The sequence below is a fragment of the Apaloderma vittatum genome, unplaced genomic scaffold (genome assembly GCF_000703405.1).
Source record: "Apaloderma vittatum isolate BGI_N311 unplaced genomic scaffold, ASM70340v1 scaffold29253, whole genome shotgun sequence".
In the NCBI taxonomy this organism is placed as follows: Eukaryota; Metazoa; Chordata; class Aves; order Trogoniformes; family Trogonidae; genus Apaloderma; species Apaloderma vittatum.
Window position 1 is genome coordinate 3008 of NW_009706874.1, and position 19269 is coordinate 22276.

General features: G+C 52.0%; 1 protein-coding gene across 1 annotated transcript in view; it reads right to left on the minus strand.

Annotated features, from left to right (window-relative positions):
* The window catches only part of LOC104271331 (myosin-7B-like), a gene marked incomplete at its 3' end in the record, with an annotated part of 22128 nt that extends 3001 nt beyond the window's left edge, over positions 1 to 19127 (minus strand). Inside the window, 26 exon segments of the mRNA XM_009865967.1 lie at positions 1 to 178; positions 417 to 535; positions 1198 to 1324; positions 1750 to 2139; positions 2761 to 2851; positions 3439 to 3584; positions 3898 to 4074; positions 4390 to 4632; positions 5178 to 5433; positions 5883 to 6019; positions 6451 to 6574; positions 7201 to 7318; positions 7737 to 7824; positions 9217 to 9293; positions 9720 to 9852; positions 9940 to 10119; positions 10808 to 10978; positions 11300 to 11449; positions 12262 to 12380; positions 13596 to 13734; positions 14266 to 14369; positions 15469 to 15567; positions 15689 to 15752; positions 16542 to 16634; positions 18129 to 18152; positions 19023 to 19127. The exon segment at positions 1 to 178 is cut by the window's left edge and continues 12 nt beyond it. Coding sequence (XP_009864269.1) covers positions 1 to 178; positions 417 to 535; positions 1198 to 1324; positions 1750 to 2139; positions 2761 to 2851; positions 3439 to 3584; positions 3898 to 4074; positions 4390 to 4632; positions 5178 to 5433; positions 5883 to 6019; positions 6451 to 6574; positions 7201 to 7318; positions 7737 to 7824; positions 9217 to 9293; positions 9720 to 9852; positions 9940 to 10119; positions 10808 to 10978; positions 11300 to 11449; positions 12262 to 12380; positions 13596 to 13734; positions 14266 to 14369; positions 15469 to 15567; positions 15689 to 15752; positions 16542 to 16595 — 3484 coding nt within the window.
* Positions 19128 to 19269: the final 142 nt, after the last annotated feature.

A 19269-nucleotide genomic window follows, 5' to 3' on the forward strand; every position in this document is an offset into this window, starting at 1 on the left:
CTGTCCTTGCGATATCATCTGTCTCGTACTTGGTTCTCCACTGGGCCACTTCGGCATTGGCCTTGGACAAGTTCCTCTGGAGCTCGCTCTTGGCCTCCACCTCCTCCTCATACTGCTCCCGCAGCAGGTCACAGTCATGCCGAGAGGCTTGCAGGGCATGGGCCAGGGCGTTCTTGCTCTGAGAAAGGGAAAGCTCATGAGAGGAGCAGCTGGTCCCAGGCTCCAGGACACCAGTCATGGCACTTTGGGTGGACCTTTTGTTTTTCCCAGGCTAAGAGCTGCCCTAGGGTTTCCTGGGTGCAGGGCATGTCCCACCTCCCCAGTGCAAGAATCTGGGCCACGCCTACAGTGGGACACACACACTGTTCCCTGAGGTCTGTGTCCCTCAGAGAACAGCCATGCCCTAGAAGCCTCACCTTGGTCTCTTCCTCCAGCTGCCTCTTCAGTTCCTCAATGTTTTGTGTGAATGAGGTTTTGCCACGGCTCAGCTGGTTGATGAAGGACTCCTTCTCCTCCAGCAGCCGACTAAGCTCCCCTGGGTTCAAACAGAGCAAACCCAGCTACTTTAGGGCCAAAAGGCTGTGATTTGTATTGGCCCACACTCCCCAGAGCCTGCAGTCTTCAGCCACATGGGGACCTCCAGCAGTCCCAGCTGTATTCCAGCCCGGGCAAGCTGGGGCCATGGGCAGAGGAACATGTCAGCAGCTAGAGGCAAAGCACACCAGGCAGAAAACCCCTTGTTCTGCTGTCCAAGATCACGCTACTTTAGGGCCAAAAGGCTGTGATTTGTATTGGCCCACACTCCCCAGAGCCTGCAGTCTTCAGCCACATGGGGACCTCCAGCAGTCCCAGCTGTATTCCAGCCCGGGCAAGCTGGGGCCATGGGCAGAGGAACATGTCAGCAGCTAGAGGCAAAGCACACCAGGCAGAAAACCCCTTGTTCTGCTGTCCAAGATCACAGCACATCCCCCAGACACCGCTAGAGGTTCTCTCCCTTGCCGAGCTATATCACACCTCTGCAAGGCTTTAGTGGAGACACAGCCTGGACATCCCACTGCCCTCCACTCCAGATGGAGCTCCTGCTCATCGGTTTTGTCCATGGGAGAAGCAGGACAGTCTGCCCAGGTGAAGCACAGCTCCCCCACTCAGATGCCCAGTGCAAGACCAGCCCCAGGGCAGCCACGTGTCCTCACTCACCATTCTCGGTCTGCAGCCGGCCCCGCTGCGTGCTCACGTCAGTCAGCTGCCGCTGCAGCTCGTCCACCTTGGACTTGGCCTCGCTCAGCTGGTCCTCGTAGGTGCGGCACAGCTTCTCGGCGTTGGCCTGCACCAAGCAAAGCCCTTGTGAGACCCAGCTCGAGACAGAGAACACCATCACCCCAGGAGGGCCTCAGCGACAGCATCACCCAGGGACCTCGCTGCCCTGCTCAGCCGATCCCACAGGCACACATGGCAGAGAGGAGAAGCCTGCCAGAGCTCTCTGCTGAGCTAACAAGTGTCTCTCTGCAGTTGGTGTCCTGGGAATTGTCTCCCCAGATCCTCCAGACTTGACTAGGGCAAGCAAAGCCTCCTGCAACCACTGCCAGAGCGACACAGGGACAAACTACCTAGTAGAAAAGAGGGACTTGTCCATTGCAAAGAGCTACCTAGGAAACATCCCATGGAAGCGGCCGTGCCGAGCACACTGCAGGCAGTTGCACTGATGTTCCCAGAGGAGATGACCCTGCCCTGTATGCAACCAGTGCCTACCTTGTTCTTGGTGAGGTATTCAATGTTGGATGACAGGTCATCCACCTCCATCTTCATCTCGCTCTTCTCCTTCTCCAGCTTCTGCTTGACGCGCTGCAGGTTGTCGATCTGCTCGCCCAGCTCGGCCACGCTGTCTGCGTGCTTCTTCCGCAGGGCAGCCGCCGTGGACTCATGCTGCAGCGTTGCCTCCTCCAGGTCCCTCCGCAGCTTTAGGAATTCTGCTTCTCGCTTCTTGTTCATCTCCAGCTGCGTGGCCGTTGCCCCACCAGCCTCCTCCAGCCGCTCGCTCAGCTCCTCCAGCTCCCGTGACACTTCTGCCCGCTGCTTCTCCACCTTGGCTCTGGCAGCACGTTCAGCCTCCAGCTCCTCCTCCAGCTCCTCAATACGGGCCTGGCAGAGACAGAACAAGGCAGGAACCCCATGAAGATCCTGCCTCTTTGCTCTCCACCATGGAGCAAAGCATCTCCTCTGAGATGCCAGGGAGCAATAAGCTACCAGTCTGGAGCAAATGTTTGGGCTGTTTTGGGATTCCCAGAGGCAGGCATGCCTGACTCTCCCTGGTAGAGCATTTTGTACAGCTCCTGCTCTCCTCTGTACCCCGCCATCAGGATCCAGGCTGATACTACCTTCTTTTCAACAGGAAACTCCATGCAAACAGCCTGAATCTGGCAGCTCATCTCTGATAGAAAGAAGCCCAACATACTAGATTTGGATCTTCAGAGCTGGGGCAGTGGGTTTAAGGTTCTAGTCTGGATGGAGAACTATGTCCTAGAAGCTATTCCTCATGCTGGTGCTAGCGTTCACCTCAACAGTTCATTCTTTAATTTTCATCCCACCACATTTGGGCAGAGGGCTTGGCCTCTGCTAACAGCACCAACTTTTTTCATCACTCTTCTGCCAAGGAGACGCCCCTATGCTCAGAGAGGGACTGGCCAGGCAGATGCCTTAGCATATTACAACTGATAGATATTTAGAACTCCCGGGATGCGAGAAGAGTTTTTCCCACCATACCTGGAGCTCCTTGATTTTCTTCTGCAGCTGGGCCTCAGTCACTTGTCCGTCTTCAATCCTTGAATTCAGCTGACTCATTTCAAAGTCTTTCCTGTAGAGAAAGAAGGCAAAGCCTCTGGTCAGACAAACACTGTCCTGCCAAGCCCCTCTTGAACAATCTGGACGGTTGTTCCCTGCACTGTAACACCCAGGTTCAGAGGGGAAACAGGTCCACACAGGAAAGGGGCTGTGGGGGTAAGAAGTAGCACCTGGACTGCTCTGAGGAGGGCTGGAATGGCCAAACTGGCAGACAACCTGGCCCTGAGGTTTGCCCTGTGAGGTCCCTAGGAGCTGTTCTCCAGTTCCCCAAGGAGAACGGGACACGATGGATGAAGTCTGTATTTTGTAGCTGGGGTCCCTTCCAGGCAAGTCTCTGCTCTCCAGCCCCATGTGCAGGGGAAGGTCTACAGCTCCCTGATCTATTAGAGTCTGTGCGATCTATTAGAGTCCGTGCAGCTGACAAGCTCCTCAGCATCTCTGCATAGTGCCCAGAAAAAACAAGCCCTCATTTTGCCTGGCCCGATCACACCAGCAGGGCTCAAAGCTACATCCCAGCAGGCCCTGCAGAGGTCACACAGCCATTTGCTCTAGAAGTGGACTGACAGAGTAAGCACACGGCTCAGGACAGCACACGCTCACTTTTTGAGTTTCTCCTCCAGCTGCTGTTTATCATTCTCTAGATCCATTATGGACTCTTGTGTCAACTTCAGGTCTCCTTCAAGCTTCCTCTTTGCTCTTTCCAGGTCCATGCGGACTTTCTTTTCTTGTTCAAGAGAGCTTTCCAGCTGGAGAATGAAGAGAGACAGGATAGGGAGGGAAAGGACCCTCTGTAGTCCCAGCCTTCCCTATGTCTATTGCTGTGGGAACTTCACTCAGCCCTCAGAGCCCGAGCTGTTTCCTAGCTGGTCATCAGTCCCGTTCCCTCAGCCCATGAACTAAATGTAGTTACGTCCATGTAATTATTCATGGACTGGCCATGTTAAACGGGGATCTGATAACCGTCCCACTCTCCAGATCCCACTCAGGGACAGCCTTTGGGGTCTCCTGGAAATGTGACTCAGACCTCTCTCACTTCACTGTCACTGGCTTGTGACTCACATCATCCACTTGCTGCTCCAGTTTGGCCTTGGCTTTGGTCAGCGTGTTGACCTTATCTTCCTCAGCCTGCAGGTCATCCAGGGCCTGCTGATGGGCCTCTTGCAGCGCTTTCTTCTCTTTCGTCAGCTTGGCAATGACCTCATCCAGAGCTGCCATCTCTTCAATCAGGTTTTTAACCTAGATCAGTGAGGTCAAAAATTGAGCACATCATCTCAGAGAGACAGGATGCAGATCTACAAGAGCTACCTGACCCATGAAAGGTAGGAGTCTGTGACCAACACAAGCAGCAGCCAGCCCCTCTCCCCTTGGCCAGGCTGGTTCCACCAGGTGCTTTGCCAGTGTCCCAAATCACTTGTCCTTGCACAGAACCGTTCGCTCACACCACCCTTGTGCAATGAGGCAGGACACCACCCCTGACGTCTTTTCCCAGTGCCCCCCAAGCACCGAGGCCGCAGGGCAGTGAGGCTGTACTCTGTCAGGAGAGCCAGTTACCTTGTTCTCCGTGGCATGCTTCTCCTTCTCCACCTTGGCCAGCGTGATCTCCAGGTCATCAATGTCCTTCTTCAGCTCTGCACACTCATCCTCCAGCTTTCGTCTTTTGGCAGTGAGGTCTGAGTTCATCTCCTCCTCATCCTCTAGACGCTCTGTCAGCTCTTTCACCTTGGCTTCCAGCTGGATCTTGGACTTGATCAGCAGGTCACAGCGTTCCTCTGCATCTGCCAGGTTGTCTTGCTCCTGTGATAGGCACAGGAGTGCTCATTTACTGCCCCAAGAGCAGACCAGTAGGCTCTCAGCCATGCCACCCTGGTCCAGGCTGAAGCTCTCCTTACTGAAGGGGCAGAGCAAGCCCAAGGTGCTCAGGTTTAAAAAAAAAAATAAAAAAAAAGAGGGCAGCTTCAATCACTGCCCATTTTCAAGGGTCATGGGACAACCACAAACACTCCCCAGGGCCAAAGAGCTAAGAGGAGGGAAACACTGGACTGACACTTCTGGCACAGAAATGGTGCAGATTAGCCACAGTTTGGTGACCAAACATCACCATCCCTCCCACTTCCTTGTCAGACCTCCCTTTCCAGAGCCAGGGGAGCATGAATGCCCACGGCAGCCCTGACATGGCAAGCCTGTAACACTGCTTCAGGTTTGCACCAAGTCTAACATTGCATTTCAAGCAGATTGTGGCAATGAGGGGTCTGAGAACAGATCTAGCATGCTCTGCTCCTTCCTTTACCAATGGACCCTGCACTATCTTCACACTTGCAGACAGAGGGTGAGGCACTCACCGCCTGCAGCTGGAGAGCCAGGTCATTCTTCTCCTGGATCATGGAGACCTGCTTCTCTTCCAGCTCCTTCCTCTTAGCCTCAGACTTCTCCAGAGCCTCCTTCAGCTTCTGGAATTCCTCCTTCAGATTGGACATTTCCTTCTCAGTCTGAGCAGACTTGAGTAAAGGCTTGATCTTGAAGAAGAGCTTCATCCAGGACCAGTTCTTGACGGCATTGAAGGCCCTGATGTTCCACTGGATGGTATAGAGGGCTTCCCTGGAGGGAGACAAGCACAGCATCACCATGGGTGTAGATTCCCCATGTTCCATCCTGACTTCAGCAGAGACCTGGCTTTTTCAGGCCTGGATATGGCTTTATTCTTCACTAGATGGACAAATGGCAGTACACTGAACAAATGGCACATTGTCTGCACACCATAATAGCCCTAGTGGGACAGGTGGTGTGACCTGTCTTTCAGGTCTCTTTGCTTTGGATCCCTCCGTATCTTCCAGTGGAAAGAAAAACCTCTCCCCACCCAGATACACTGTCCCTCCCTACCAGGCCCACCCGAGATTTCTTAGAGGTTTGCCTCCATCTCTTCAGGACAGGGCCTTACCCAACCCCTGCGGGCCACAGGCATGCACAGCTGGTCAAACCCACTGAAATGTGCAGAAGGAACAAGGGAAACACACAAAGTTCTGCTTCTCGCCCCCCCACAACTCTACCTCCTGCTGATGATCTTTTGGTACTCAATGCGCATGAGGTGCCCGCGGATTCTGGCCTGCAGCATGGTCAGGATCTTGGCCAGACGCTCATCTCGCATCTCTTCCAGTAAGCCCAGCAAACCAGCCTTGAAAAACACCTGCAGGCAAGTGAGTGAGAATAGAGTCAACAGCAGAGAGGACGGAGGGCTCAGGGGCAACAGGACCTGGGCTACGTGGGGCCCAGAGCGGTGAGGGCTCCACACTGCAGGTTTAGGTGCCCTCCCTGCAGGGGCACACACGCTGCACACACCCGGGTTGGAGGTGCACCCACACTGGCACAGCTGGGCACCAGAGCTCCCTGCCCTGAGCTGCTGTGCTCGGTGGTGTGAGGTCAGGCAGGAGTGACCTGATCAGACCTGCTTCTTCCCAAACTGTTTCTTCCCCTGCCCTCCTTAATCCCTTCAAGGGACACACCCAGCCCGCAGAGCACAGCGCTTCAGCAGGGCTGTGGCCAGGCAGAGAGCAAGCTGGGCACAGGGAGATGGAAGGGGCAATGTCTCCCTCCCAAAGACCGGCTGCTTGGTCTCACCTTGGTATGGCCAAACTTATATTGTGAGCGATCCAGATCCAGGGAGCTCAGCAGCTTCTCTGTGGCCTTTCTGCTGTCTACAAACTTGTCGTCTGGAATGGATGCTGGATTCAGGATACGGTAGCTGCAGGGACAAAGCAGAAAGAGGACATGCAAGAGGATTCCAGCACAGAGTTGATGGCTCTGTCACCATCTCTATATCCCAGTCATGCCACTTGCCCCTGGAAGCACGTCGGTGCAGCATAGGCTGGAGCCACATATGGATCAGGAGCATATACAGGGCACAGCATGGGCTTTTCTGCAGAGCTCACACCAGGGAAGCCTGCCAGGTCTCAGTCCCTGAACACAAGTAATATCGTGCAGGAGGCCACCAGCCTCACCATGCCTGGTCAGCTCCAGGCCAAGCAGGGTGGATGGGACCAGCCTGGAGAATGGTAAGGACCCCAAAGGCAGAGAGAAATCCGAGCCAGGAACGCAGGACCTGGAGCTTGCCACCATCCACCTGCTCCAGCCCTGCATTCAGCATCTCAGACATCACCAGCCCTGCTGTCTTGTCACATCTGGCACCAAACTACCCACATCTGGCACTGCAGAGCCAGCAGAAAAGCTATCCCAAACTGTGCATGCCCTGGGTGTATCATGGTGGTTCAGAGCAGCCCTGCACAAGCTGGGGAGCAGGTCAGAGCCAGGGCAGTCTGTCTCCCCTCAGAATATGTGATGACTGCCGGGCAAGAGAGAAGCAGGAGTTACCGTTGCTTGAAGTCTGCGTAGAGGATCCTGTTGGGGAATCCCTTACGGCAGATGCGGATACCTTCAAGGACACCGTTACACCGCAGCTGGTGCAGCACCAGGAAGGCATCCATGGCTCCTATGGGTCAGGACAGAGATGGAGAAGACACTCAGCCCAAGAGGACAGGGGAAACGGAGCTGCAGCATGGGCCTGAACTCAGGAAACAGCCCGTGGTTCTGAGCACAGCTGTCAACCTGTCCTGTATGCCTGTGCTTAGCACGAGCGCCTGGGCCTTGGATGGTGGCCCTGCCTGCTGTTATACACACGTGTGAGGCAGCATAACCATGAATGCACAGCCACAGTGGGAGCCTGGCAGAGGAGGCCGGCATTGGTGACAAGGGTTTCTACACTGAGAAGTGACCATGTGTCAGCAGCAGCAGCAGCACTGCTTCAAGAAAAGGTTTGAGGAGAAGGTGGATGCGAGACTCCCTGCCAGCTCCCACATGTGAAAGTCACCCAAGGGAACTGCCAGGGTGCTGTCTTAGTCCAGGCATACCTGGGGTCTTTGTCTCATTGGGGATGATGCAGCGGACAAAGTGGGGCTGAGTAGAGCGCAGGTTGGTCATCAGCTTGTTGAGATTCTCCTGTAGGGCAGACACACGAGATGAGGCATGAGGTGAAACCTCTACTTTGCTACAGCAGCTCTGTCCAGCCCCTTCTCCTCCACCAGCCAGGGAGAGAACAGACCCTCAGAGCCCCTTACGACTCTTTGTGAGAGAAGGACCACTGCCTGCTGCCAGGGTGGGAGTAGTGGCAGAGGGGACTGGGCTGGCAGACGTGTCAAACAGCCCCTGCAGGTTTTGCTATGCCAGAGAGGAGCCAGACACCTCTCAAATATTTGTAGGTGCAGGGGAGAACCAGGAACACAGGACTGAGCATATTCCTGGTATAGAGCTCTGCTGGTGTTCATCAGCCCCGTGCTCAGCAAATCCACACTGGCTGCAATGCTCATCTCATCAGGTTTTCCCTGCACCTCCACAGCACTGCCCATGCCCTTCGGCCGTGATGCAGGGCCCTGCTGATCCAGCCTGAGCCTCGCTTCTCTGCAAGGTAGGGCTTAGGTCAAGACATGACCCTGCCTTCTGCTGGGGACAAGGCATCTGCACGCTCTATCCTTCCAGGCCGCCTTCCCCTGCCCGTACAGGTTAAGCCTGTCCGGGACCATCTCAGGGCAAGAAACACCTTCCCACATCTCCACATTATCACGGGGCAGTTTCTTGCTGCAGACACCTTTCCCCAAGGCCTGTGACTTGCCCAGGAGGAAGAAAGTCACATATCTCCCTGAACAGGGGCTCTGACACAAGCACTCTATCACCACAAGGCTGTCATGGCAAGACACAGGTTTGGGCTCATACTGTGCTGTTTTGCAGTTGCTTAAGCTCTTGGGTGGACAAATCACTCCCGTGGTGAGCATAGAAATAGGGGTGTCTGTTATCCTGAGCTGTAAAACAGCTCAGGTCACCTCCCTGGGCAGGACAGCAGAGAGCTGCCTGCTCAGAGATATGTAAGATTCTCCTTCATTTTCTTCTGCCCAAAGGCTGTCCTTCCCGCCGACAAGAATGAGGAGAGAAGTAGCACAGACTTAAAGTGATGTTCATGTAATACATTATCTAAACATCACTACAAGTCTTAACTGCCGCTCTCTCAAAGGCGAAGGAGCTGCTGGGCAGCGCAAGCGTCACGTGGGCAGAAGCAGCACAAGCCCCAGCTCCAAGGGAGCCACCGTTCTCCCAGCCTGGAGCCTTGTGTCCTTGCCTAGCAGCACGGGGACAGGGCTGGGACTCTGCAGGCACAGGCCCCTTGCCCAGGGACAAGAGGGTGTTAGGAGCTTTTGCCTAGAGGTGGTCCTTTAGGAGCTCTGATGGTCCTTCGGGCCCCAGGAGCTCAGGTGCAAGATGCCCCAGAGCCTTGGCAGGGAAGTGAGACTGATGCTGGGACACTCTGAGCATGGCCTTGCACCAGGGGCTGGCTCTTACCTTGTGCAGCTGCGACACTGTTTGGAAAGAAGCTGCCTTTTTACGCTTCTCCTTGGTCCCTGGCTTGTGAGGTTCCTCTGTTAGGTTGAAATATGGATTAATTACATCAGCAAAGCATCTGCTTGGCTTGGAAGTCTCAGGAGCACCCCCAAACACGCTTGAAACACCCATGGCCCCCACTCTCTGTAAAGCAGAGGTGGTAGTACCCTGCTGCAGAATGAAGCTGCAGACCACCAAAACCATCTCCCACAGCCCTGTAGGGCACTGCACAAGCTCAGCCTGGTCCTAACTACCCACCTACAGCCACTAGGACAGCACTGCATGTCCAGAGTACCCACCTACTCAGGTCAGAGAGGTTTTTAGGGGTCAATGTGGGTCCTCCCTTTTCCTGGGCTGCTAGGTGCAGAAATGATGCACCAACAGCTGGGCGTGGGAGTGAGGGAGGCTTTGCTGCAAAGGGAGGGAAAGACTGAGGTCAAAAAAGGGGTAAGGTTGTCCCTTACCTGAAGTAGAGCCCACATAATTCTCATAGAGAGAGGCCAGGAGTTTGTTTTGGGATTTTTGGAAGACGGACACCACCGTCTCGTTCAGGGGGTCCTTGTTCTTGTCCAGCCACCCAATGATGTTGTACGGCACCTGCCACCGGAGGAGAGAGGCAAAAGTGAGGACAGCCCTGCAAGGAGGAAGGTGTGAACACTGTGGAAGAGCTGACAGGGGACGTACCACACCAGCATAGTGCACCAGCTCAAAGTGGGCCTCGTATTTCCTTTTTTTATCTGGCCGGGGCTTCTGGAAGTTGGGCGACTTTCCAATGTGGTTGTCGTAGAGTTTAGCTTTGAATGACATGTCGGAGGCTTTCGGGAACATGCACTCCTCTTCGAGGATGGACAGGATTCCCAAGGGCTGCAGGGAGAAGGTGGTACAAAAAGGTCTGAGCTCAGTGTTGCCATGTCTCATCCCAGAACGGGGGATTCTTTGTCACCGAGCAAGGTGAGGCAAGGTTTGACTTGGAAGACCTTGTCCTCATTCAGGCAAATGGTGCAAGGTATGACTGGAGTGTTCCAGGCTGCATCTGACCTCCAGCCAGAGTGGGACTGGCCAGGGGGCTTGCCCAGGTCCATCAGATTGTTGGTAAGGGGAGATCCTCTCCAGCACCCTTAACAAGTTTTCTTTTTTCAAAAAAAAAAAAAAAAAGGTGAATTTCCTCCATGCAATGGTGGAAATCTCTTATACAAGCTGCTCTGAATCAGCAAGTACTCAGGTAAGAGGCACTGAGGAGCAGCAAGTGAGTCGGAAAAAAGGGGCAGACATCACTGCTCTCTGGAGGGAAAGGCTGCATCAAGTTTTGTGGCTCACTGGTGGAGAGGAACAGAATTTCTGTGGTTTCATAAAGTCAGAATTTGTGTCAAAATGTGTCTAGTAGGCTGGAGGCTCTGAGCTGTAAGCGTGGAACAAAAAAAGTTGGGCACTTGTCACTAACTGGGGAGGGAATGATTTCATTTCTGCTAACAGAGCACCTCTCACTGTCCCAGTGTTTGCAAACAAGCTGTCTGCCAGAATAACTATTCCTGTGCCCTGACTCATGCTTTACCTTCTCAATCAGGTCGATGCAAGCCTGCAAGTCCAGGCCAAAGTCAATGAAGACCCATTCGATGCCTTCCTTCTTGTATTCTTCTTGCTCCAGGACAAACATGTGGTGGTTGAAAAACTGTTGCAGTTTCTCATTGGTGAAGTTGATGCACAGCTGCTCAAAGCTGTTGAACTACAAGAAGGAAACAAACCTATGTCAGGGGAAGGAACTGCAGACTCTGCTTCGTCAGAGTGTGAAGAGTGATCTCTGCTAGGCTCAGCTGGGTTGCTACCAGAGCAGGTAGCCAGGAATCATTTATGTTCCCACACCAAGGTTAGAACAGTCCTTGTGAGCTGCCTGCTTGCTCCAGATACATTAACTCAGACAAGAGCTTTTTTTTCTGATCAGCACCAGCCATTTCTTGGAGGACACAGAGCTGTCAGACTCTAGGGCACTGGGCTGTCTAGCTACAACATTCCCCCGAGCCCATTGCAGGGGGCCTGCAGAACTCACGTCAAAGATCTCGAAGCCTGCAATGTCCAGTACTCCGATGAAGAACTGTCTGGCCAGCTTGGTGTCTAGGGTTTTGTTGATCCGAGTCACCAGCCACTTGAACATGCGATCATAGGTGGCTTTAGCCAGGGCTCCCACAGCATAGACAACCTGCCAAAGCAAATCAGAGCTTGAGCACTTACGCTGAAGAAGAGAGCTCCTCTTGGCATGCAAAAGACAGACAGACAGACAGACAGACAGACAGACAGATCCAGGGAGTTCATGGTCACACTATATGCTCCAAAATTATTTTTCACATGCTCACAAGCACGTTCTCTTGTCCCTGGCTTGGTCTTATCCTCCAAGGTCTCAGGATACAGATTCAGTCTAAAGAGATATTTTCAGGAGCCCGGTGCATGGCAGAAGTCTACAGCTCATTTTAGATCAGGCAGCAGCTTCTAAGGTCCTCCTGAACTTTATGGGGAGACTGGCTTGCACTATTCAGGCCACGTTTGGGTTCCTAACTGTGATGTGGCTAGAATCTGACAAGACATATTTTTGGTGCATTTGAGTCTCCCAACAGATCAGCTTAGATTAATTTTAGACAAGTGCTTAGATGAGTTTTCTATTCATCTAGATGAGTGCAAAAATGTGATTTTTCTACTTTCATGGGAGTGTGACTGTCTCTGAAACAGATCCACAGAAACTGGATCTCTTCCGGCTGTGATCCAACCCACTTTTCAAAGATACCGCATTGAACTTCCAATCACGGTCAATAACCAAAATTATCTGCCAGCTCTGCCACTGACTTTCCCAGCTGCTCACAACCAGTAACTGTGGATATATCTTCTCATGCTGCTCTGGAGTCTCCACCTAGACCCATGAAAGTCAACTGAAGCACTGGTCAAGCTGTGTGTTGCAACAGGCCTGCCTGTAGAGGAGTCACCAGCATAAGCGGGAAGCCTGTGTCCTGGCACACTCACCTGTGCCACATTCTGACCTTTGGTCACGTATTCATTGCCCACTTTCACACGAGGATGGAGCAACCCCTTGATGAGGTCAGCTGAGCTGATTCCCATGAGGTAGGCAGCTTTGTCAGCACCTGTAAAACAGCACAAAGGCATAAGGAGCCAGCAAGGAAGCCCTGGGAAGGAAAAAAAGAAAATTAAACACAATTTACCAGTTCTTCTGCTGATCAGCGCTAACTACACTAGTTTTTCTACCTCCTCCAATGTCTAGTGTGATTTCGCATCTTGTGTGGGATATTACACGACAATTTTAAAGCCTGGACCTCCTGCCTGAGAGGTTACTGTTTGGAGGAGATGGCCGTGGCAGACCTGCTGCACCTTACCAGGTGCCGACCAGGTTTTTGAGTCTTCTTCATCTGGGGATCTCTATGTGTTTTCCAGTGGAAGCTTGGATTCTCATGCAGTGGATTTGAACTGACCAGAAGAGAGGTGATTTTCTTCCTTATCTTTCATAGACTCCTAATAGGAGATTGTAGCCAGAAAAGACCCCTCTGTAGGAGATCAAAATCTTCTTTAATTATCCGGTAGCAGCTGAATGCTGTTGACATTCCTCAGGCAAAGGGGAACTCTTCCTTCATAAATGTTAGCACGGCAAGGTCTGGTCCAGGCAGTCATTTCTGCTGGGTCCCTGCCTCACCTGATGCATAGTTACTGCTTAAGCCCTCCAGTTAAGCGACAGGGCTCCCCCATCTCATTATTCCACACGCTAGAAGGTCACCCTCTCCTTGAAGTTTGCTCCATTATGCCTGGGAGCAACAGAAAATATTCAATCTCTGACTTTTCTGAATGTTCAGGTTTGCTCTGCAGTCTGACTCCTCTCTTAGATCTATGATTTGCATGGTATTTTCCTAAGCAACAAATAAGGAAAAATATTAGACAGTGATTGTATCCTACTCTAACTGCTCTTCAGGAGGCTGACTTGAGCAGGTCCTTGGAGTCCTGATGATGGACTGGCTCATCCTGTGTGGATGACCTGGCTCTGTCCAACAAAGTGCGAGAGAAGAGGTGATAAAGGGCAGGAGAAGACTGAACAAGGTGAAGCACAGCCAGGGTGCAACTGCCTGTGATGTTGCCGAGGCAAGTCTGATGCAGATAAGACCACTATCCTAAATAGACCCATTCAGGGACAAGCCCCTTTGCAGCCCTGGAGAAGGTCCTAAGACAGTGTGGTTGCTTGGGATCATGGTCACTGACCTTCTCAGACCAGGCCAAGAAGTTACAACAGTCTACCCTTGGAGGAATCTGCATGCCCAGGCCAGGCAGATTTGGCAGCCTGGAGCCAAACTCACTTTCAGTGCCGTCAGCCTCTGCCTGCTCTTCTCGCTGCTTTTGCTTGAACTTCATGTTGCCAAAGTGCATGATAGCACCTACTATTTTATAGGAGCCGTATTTCTCATCGTTGCTGAAGCCCAAGATATCCATGGCATGCTGAGGAGAGACAAAGCAATATAGAGAGAACAAAATCACCACTTTGAGGTGAGGATTACTCCTCCCACCGTCTCCTAAGGTGCTCTCCCTGTCCTGGGGCTCCGGGCAAGGTGGTCTATCCAAAGAATCCTGTCCATGGGATTTTGAGTGTGAGTCCAGCTCACGAAAGATCTATTTGAAAGCAAAAGGACCAGCCTAGCATCCACAAGTAGAAGGTTTCCTGAGCGGAGGTCTCCTTTTCTCATGGGAGCCATGAGAAGTGCTCATGTGCCACAGGCCCTTCCTAATGCAGGGAATTACTCTCCCTTCTCTGCCTGGAGGAGGCTGTTGATGGAGATCACAGTCACTCTGCTCTTTCTTGTAGGCTCACAGCATGTGTAGGTCAACTGCCAATAAACCAGAGGGAACTCACAACGAATTTAGAGAGGGACACAAAAAGCCGGGACACATCCCCATGTCTGCCCAGAAGGAGGTGGTGCCCACCCCCCAGCCCTCGCCTCGAGCCATGTGGTGGGAAGGAAGCACACGTACGTCTGTCGCCATGAGTTCCTCCCCATCATCCAGGTTGTCCACAGTTGTTACACCCTGAGAGCAGAAGTGGTAGTCGTAGGGGTTGAGGGAGAGCAGCAGCATATCTGTTGGGGGAAGACACACTGAGGGTGAGGCCACTTCTGACAGAGATAAAGATGAGGCAGGCAGGCAACCCTGGACACAGATGAAGAGGCAAGACTTTGCCAGCGTCAACTAGAGGGCACCATCCAGTGGGAGGAACAGCCTCTTCAATCCCAGGCAGGTCCACAGACGGGTCCATCTCTTCTGTGATGTGCCTCCTGTTTGCTATCTTGGGATATAGCTTGGCTGCAGACTGATTTAGAAGTGGCCATCCATGTCCTTGTGACCACCAGATAAGATTACCCCTCTGCACAGCTCTCCAGACCTGCCTAATAAGGTATTGTTCTTGAGCCAGCAACAAGCTCAAGAGCCCGCAGCCAAGAGGCTCACCACCCCAGGGGACTGTGCCAGCCATCCTTCGGCAGCATGGGAGGGTTTTCAGCATGTTCTGTGCAACCCAGCAGCCGGAGGGCAGGGCTGCTCAGAGCACGGGCCTGCCCCCAGTGCAAATTCAGCTCAGCTGGGACTGTCCTGGGGAACACCTCTAGGATATGTCTACTTATGATCCTACCCCAAAATGAGTAAATAGAATCATAGAATCATAGAATCATAGAATGGCCTAGGCTGGAAGGGACCTTAGAGATCATCTAGTCCAACCTCCCTGTCATTGGCAGGGACACCACCTCTCGACTAGGCCAGGCACCACATGGGGACCGAGCGGCAATACCCAGCCAGCACATGCTGAGGTCAGCGCGGTACCTGTCACACAGTAAAGACTCTGTGCAAAGCAGCGTTGGCAGAGCATGCTTCTACCCCACAGGCAGACCCTGGGTGACTGCTTCTCTGCTGCTAGACAGTTGCAGAAAGGGCTTTAGTCTGGCTTCTTGGTCTGGAGGATAAAGGAGGCTGAACTACATGACCTCTTGAAATCCCTTCCACCCTGAATTACCCGCCAATGCTATGATCCTGTGCAGCTAGCAAAGCATTTGAGGGCAGAGCCTCCACAGTGAGCGGGGTTCGCTCAGTCCCTGTGGACTCTAAAGCTGACAATAGAGCTCTTTGTGGCTATTTTCAGATGATTACATTATTATAAAAGCTATGCTGCAGCATTGACTGCCTTACCTTGCAGCTCTGGCTTCTTCCCAGAGAGGATCTGGTAGTAGATGTGGTAGCTTCGCTCTTTGGGTTGCTGGAAAATCACTCTTGATTTTTCCAGAAGATCTAGGATTAAATAGGCCAGAGGGGTTAGGGGAGGGCTTGTTCTTTCCTGGAACTGACCCAGCACCTGCACAAATAGTGAGACCACATCCCTCCCCAGTGCAGCCAGCACGTGTTTACTCACAGATGTCGATGTCTGCAGAGGCCAGCTTCCCCGAGGGGCCAAAGTGGATGCGGATGAACTTGCCCTGAAAATACACGCAGGAGGTAAGCACTGGGCTTGGCTACACAGGTAGAATTCTGAACAGCTCCTAGAAACTTCAGAAAACTACAATACACTGGTGATTTCCCACTTCTTAGGCTTCTGCTGACGCCAGATAAGGTACCAGGCTCTGAGAAGGGTAGGTGGGTGAAGTTCTTTGATTTGTAATATGCAGGTCAGACAGCATCGCTTAAGGCTTTAATCAGTAGGCAGGCAGAAATTTCACTCACAGCAGATAACTCCCTGTCCTCAGACCTGCTTTTAAAGCTAAGCACTTCAGCTGGGCAGCGTGCTACTGAGCCTGCCTGCAGCCTCCTGCTCCGTGCTCTGCTGAGGAATCTCACCCAGGAGCATCTCCTTTCCCTCCAAGGCACAAGAACAGGTGTCAAAGCCACCTGTGGCTGATGAGATCTGCACTCCACAGGAGACCCAGGCCAGGCTTAGCAAAAAAAGATGTGGACAGGGCACGCATGTCTGTCCCAGCTCCAGCACTCCAGGCTGTGCTTACTGGCCTTCTCAGCTTTGGTCCTGTAATTGGCATCTCTCCAGCCACGGGCTGTGACAGCAGGGCAGTTCACTCTGACGAGCACATGATTCACTGCATTAATGTCACCTGAAGAAGCCTGGCCTCAGCAGCCTGATCATCCTAGGAAGCAGAGCTGCCTTCTTGCTACACGCCTTTGGCTCACACCATAAAAAACCCAACACCACAAAGCGATGCATTCAGCTTACTGACATGCGGCACGTTAGCTCTCTGCCTTGCTAAGGCACTTACGAAACGCGAGGAGTTGTCATTTCTTATGGTTTTGGCATTGCCAAAAGCTTCCATAGCTGGGTTAGCCTCAATGATTTGATCTTCGAGGGTGCCCTGGAAAACAAAACCAAAGGATGTGTCAGCTCCCATCCAGCCAGAGGGGATCTGTTACCGGCAGCACAAGGAACAGGGCGTGGGGCTCCTCACACAGTCTGCCTGCTATGCTCGTTTGCTGTCTTTAAGAGCCTGCTGCTCCCGAGGCATCTCCGTGTCTCATGTGGCAATGCAGCTCGGTTTAGGGGTCAGCAGAGCTAGGTTTTGCAGCAAGGCTCTCTGGGGACTTCTCGCCTAAACTGGTCCCTCTGAAGCCCCTTTTTTAGTCTGCTACAATATGCAAACCAAGAGCAAGCACACATTGTCACCACAACAGTCTGAAATATTTCAGGCTCTTCGAATCCATCAGGCATTTCCTCTTCCACCAAACCAAAGTCTTGGGCAGTTCAAATCACAGCACGTTGCAAAAGAAGAGATCCAGAAACCAGGCTCGATCTACAACATGCACAGCAGGGTCACAGCATGGTGGGAACACATCCCAGGTCCCAGCTGGTGGGATCTGCTGAACTCATTGGAGCTCTCCTGAGCAAGCCCCAAGATTAATCTTCCCCTACATTATTTTGCCGTTTGTGTTTCACATGCACAGTTTAAAGATAAAAAAACACCTAATGCAGGCAAAGCAGGGCAAGAGTTTGAGGACAGAAGCAAGAGACTTGTGCCAAGCCACTCGAAGGACAGGGGAGTTTGACAACAGTAGCAGAGTTTGGTGGCATCTGCTGTTTTTTTCATGAGAGCTTTTGCCCATGCTCTAGAACATTACAGTCCATGGGGCTTTCTTTAGGTGGGAAACACCAGCTCTGGGCTCTGCCCACCAAGAGCTGTGCTGTCTTTTCAATGTTGCACCCACAACTGCTCCTCACCTCTGCGCCTCCAGGCAAGTGACAGGCAAAAGAGACAGGGAGCAGCTTTATTAATAAACCTCATTCTGTCACTTGGATATCCTTTGATCATCTCTAAATTCGGTCTCATCTACAATTGTGATTTTTAATGGTGGCTGTCCCATGGGCTGCCCCAGGACCCAAAGATTTCAGCCCCCCAGCTATCTCACTCTTGGTAAGGTTTCCCAAGCCGTCTGAGACTCGTATTAACGAGCATTCCCCAACCAAGAGCGTGTCTCAGCTAAAGGCTCAGTGCTGGCTGGGACACTAATGGCTCGGAGAGAGGAGGCTTCAGCTTATTTTTGGAGGAGCCCACACCACCGCCAGGCAAACACCGTGCTGGCTAGAAAAGAGAATTTGAGGAACGATGAAGCCTTGAAGGAGAGGTTGGAGTCAGAAAGTCACTGGGAGATGAAACACCAAAGCTTCAAACTGTGGGAAGGTGGGAGATGCAAAGCCAAGCGGAGAAGTAAATGCTGCCCAGGCACTGGGACTGTCCCTGCTCCCAGACCCGAGGCAGAGCCCCACACAGGCTTTCCTCATCACCCCTCCTCATCATCACATCATTTGTGGCACAGCAGGACTTCATCAAAGAGTAGGAGTCTATGACACTTACCCCAGATTTAGTGGCAAGAGCTGCCTAGAGAAAGGAAAGAAAATTGTCTTTAGAAATCCAGAAAAGCCAGGCAAGGACCAACAAGAAGCATGGTCAGAAAAGCAGGGCATGACCATTTAGTGCCAAAAAAAGGTCCAAGAAAAAAATGGGAGGATTAAACTTTATAAGAGGTGCCAAAAAGTTGTTAAATAGATTAGCTCAAGAAAATCAAGAAGTGCATCAAAAAGCAAGAACAGTTAAATCCAAACCCAAAGAAGAGTAAAGAAAATAATGCTGAAGTATTGCTTGTCTGATACCTAAAGCAGCCAGTTTGCTTCTACAAGGGAAGAGCAGGCTGGAGCTTCAACATACCAAGAAGAAATAAGCAATCGCAAGGGCAGCTCAAAAATAACCAGCACCAAAGAAATGCAAGAATCAAAACAAGAGCAAGAAAAGCACAAGGTAGAAAAGGGTCAAAATGGACAAGGGGAGAAAAAAAAAGGAGAAAAGGATGAAAAGCAAGGCTTAAAAGAGGCAAGGTGGGAAATGGCAGGTTTACTCCATTTTGATGCTCCTTAAGAAGAAGCTCTGCGGGGTGTTGAAGGAAGAAGAGAAGGTAAAGAGGGCATCTAAAGCACCTTTTCCAGGCTGCACAGACTGAGCAGCCACATTAGAAAAAAAATTAATTTTCCCTTGAGCTGAATAATTTCAAGCCTTGCTTGTTCAAAAGTCAGGGAAAAAGCCAAGCCCTGGGTGGGTCAGACCAAAACACGCTTCCAAATGCAAAAAGTTGGGAGAAGAAAAAAAAAAAAAAAGTAAAAAGAAGAAGAAAGGGAAGGGAGGGTGTTAAAAAAAAAAAAAGTAATTAAGAAAGGAAGAAAACAGCAAGAACTTTTTTTCAAAAGAGGGTCTTACTAATTTCTTGCCCGGCGTGTCGCCCAAGGCTGCGACAATGGCAAAGTACTGAATGACCCGCTTGGTGTTTACAGTCTTACCAGCACCAGATTCTCCGCTTAGAGTAACAGAAATACACAGATCAAGGACATGAGGCAAAGAACAGGCAAAAGTTCAAACAGACACTCTGCCCCGCTCGTTGTGCCAGCAGGGAGAAGCGAAGTATGGGAGGGAGGGGGAGGCCGGCGCCATCAGTCCCCCCCAGCCT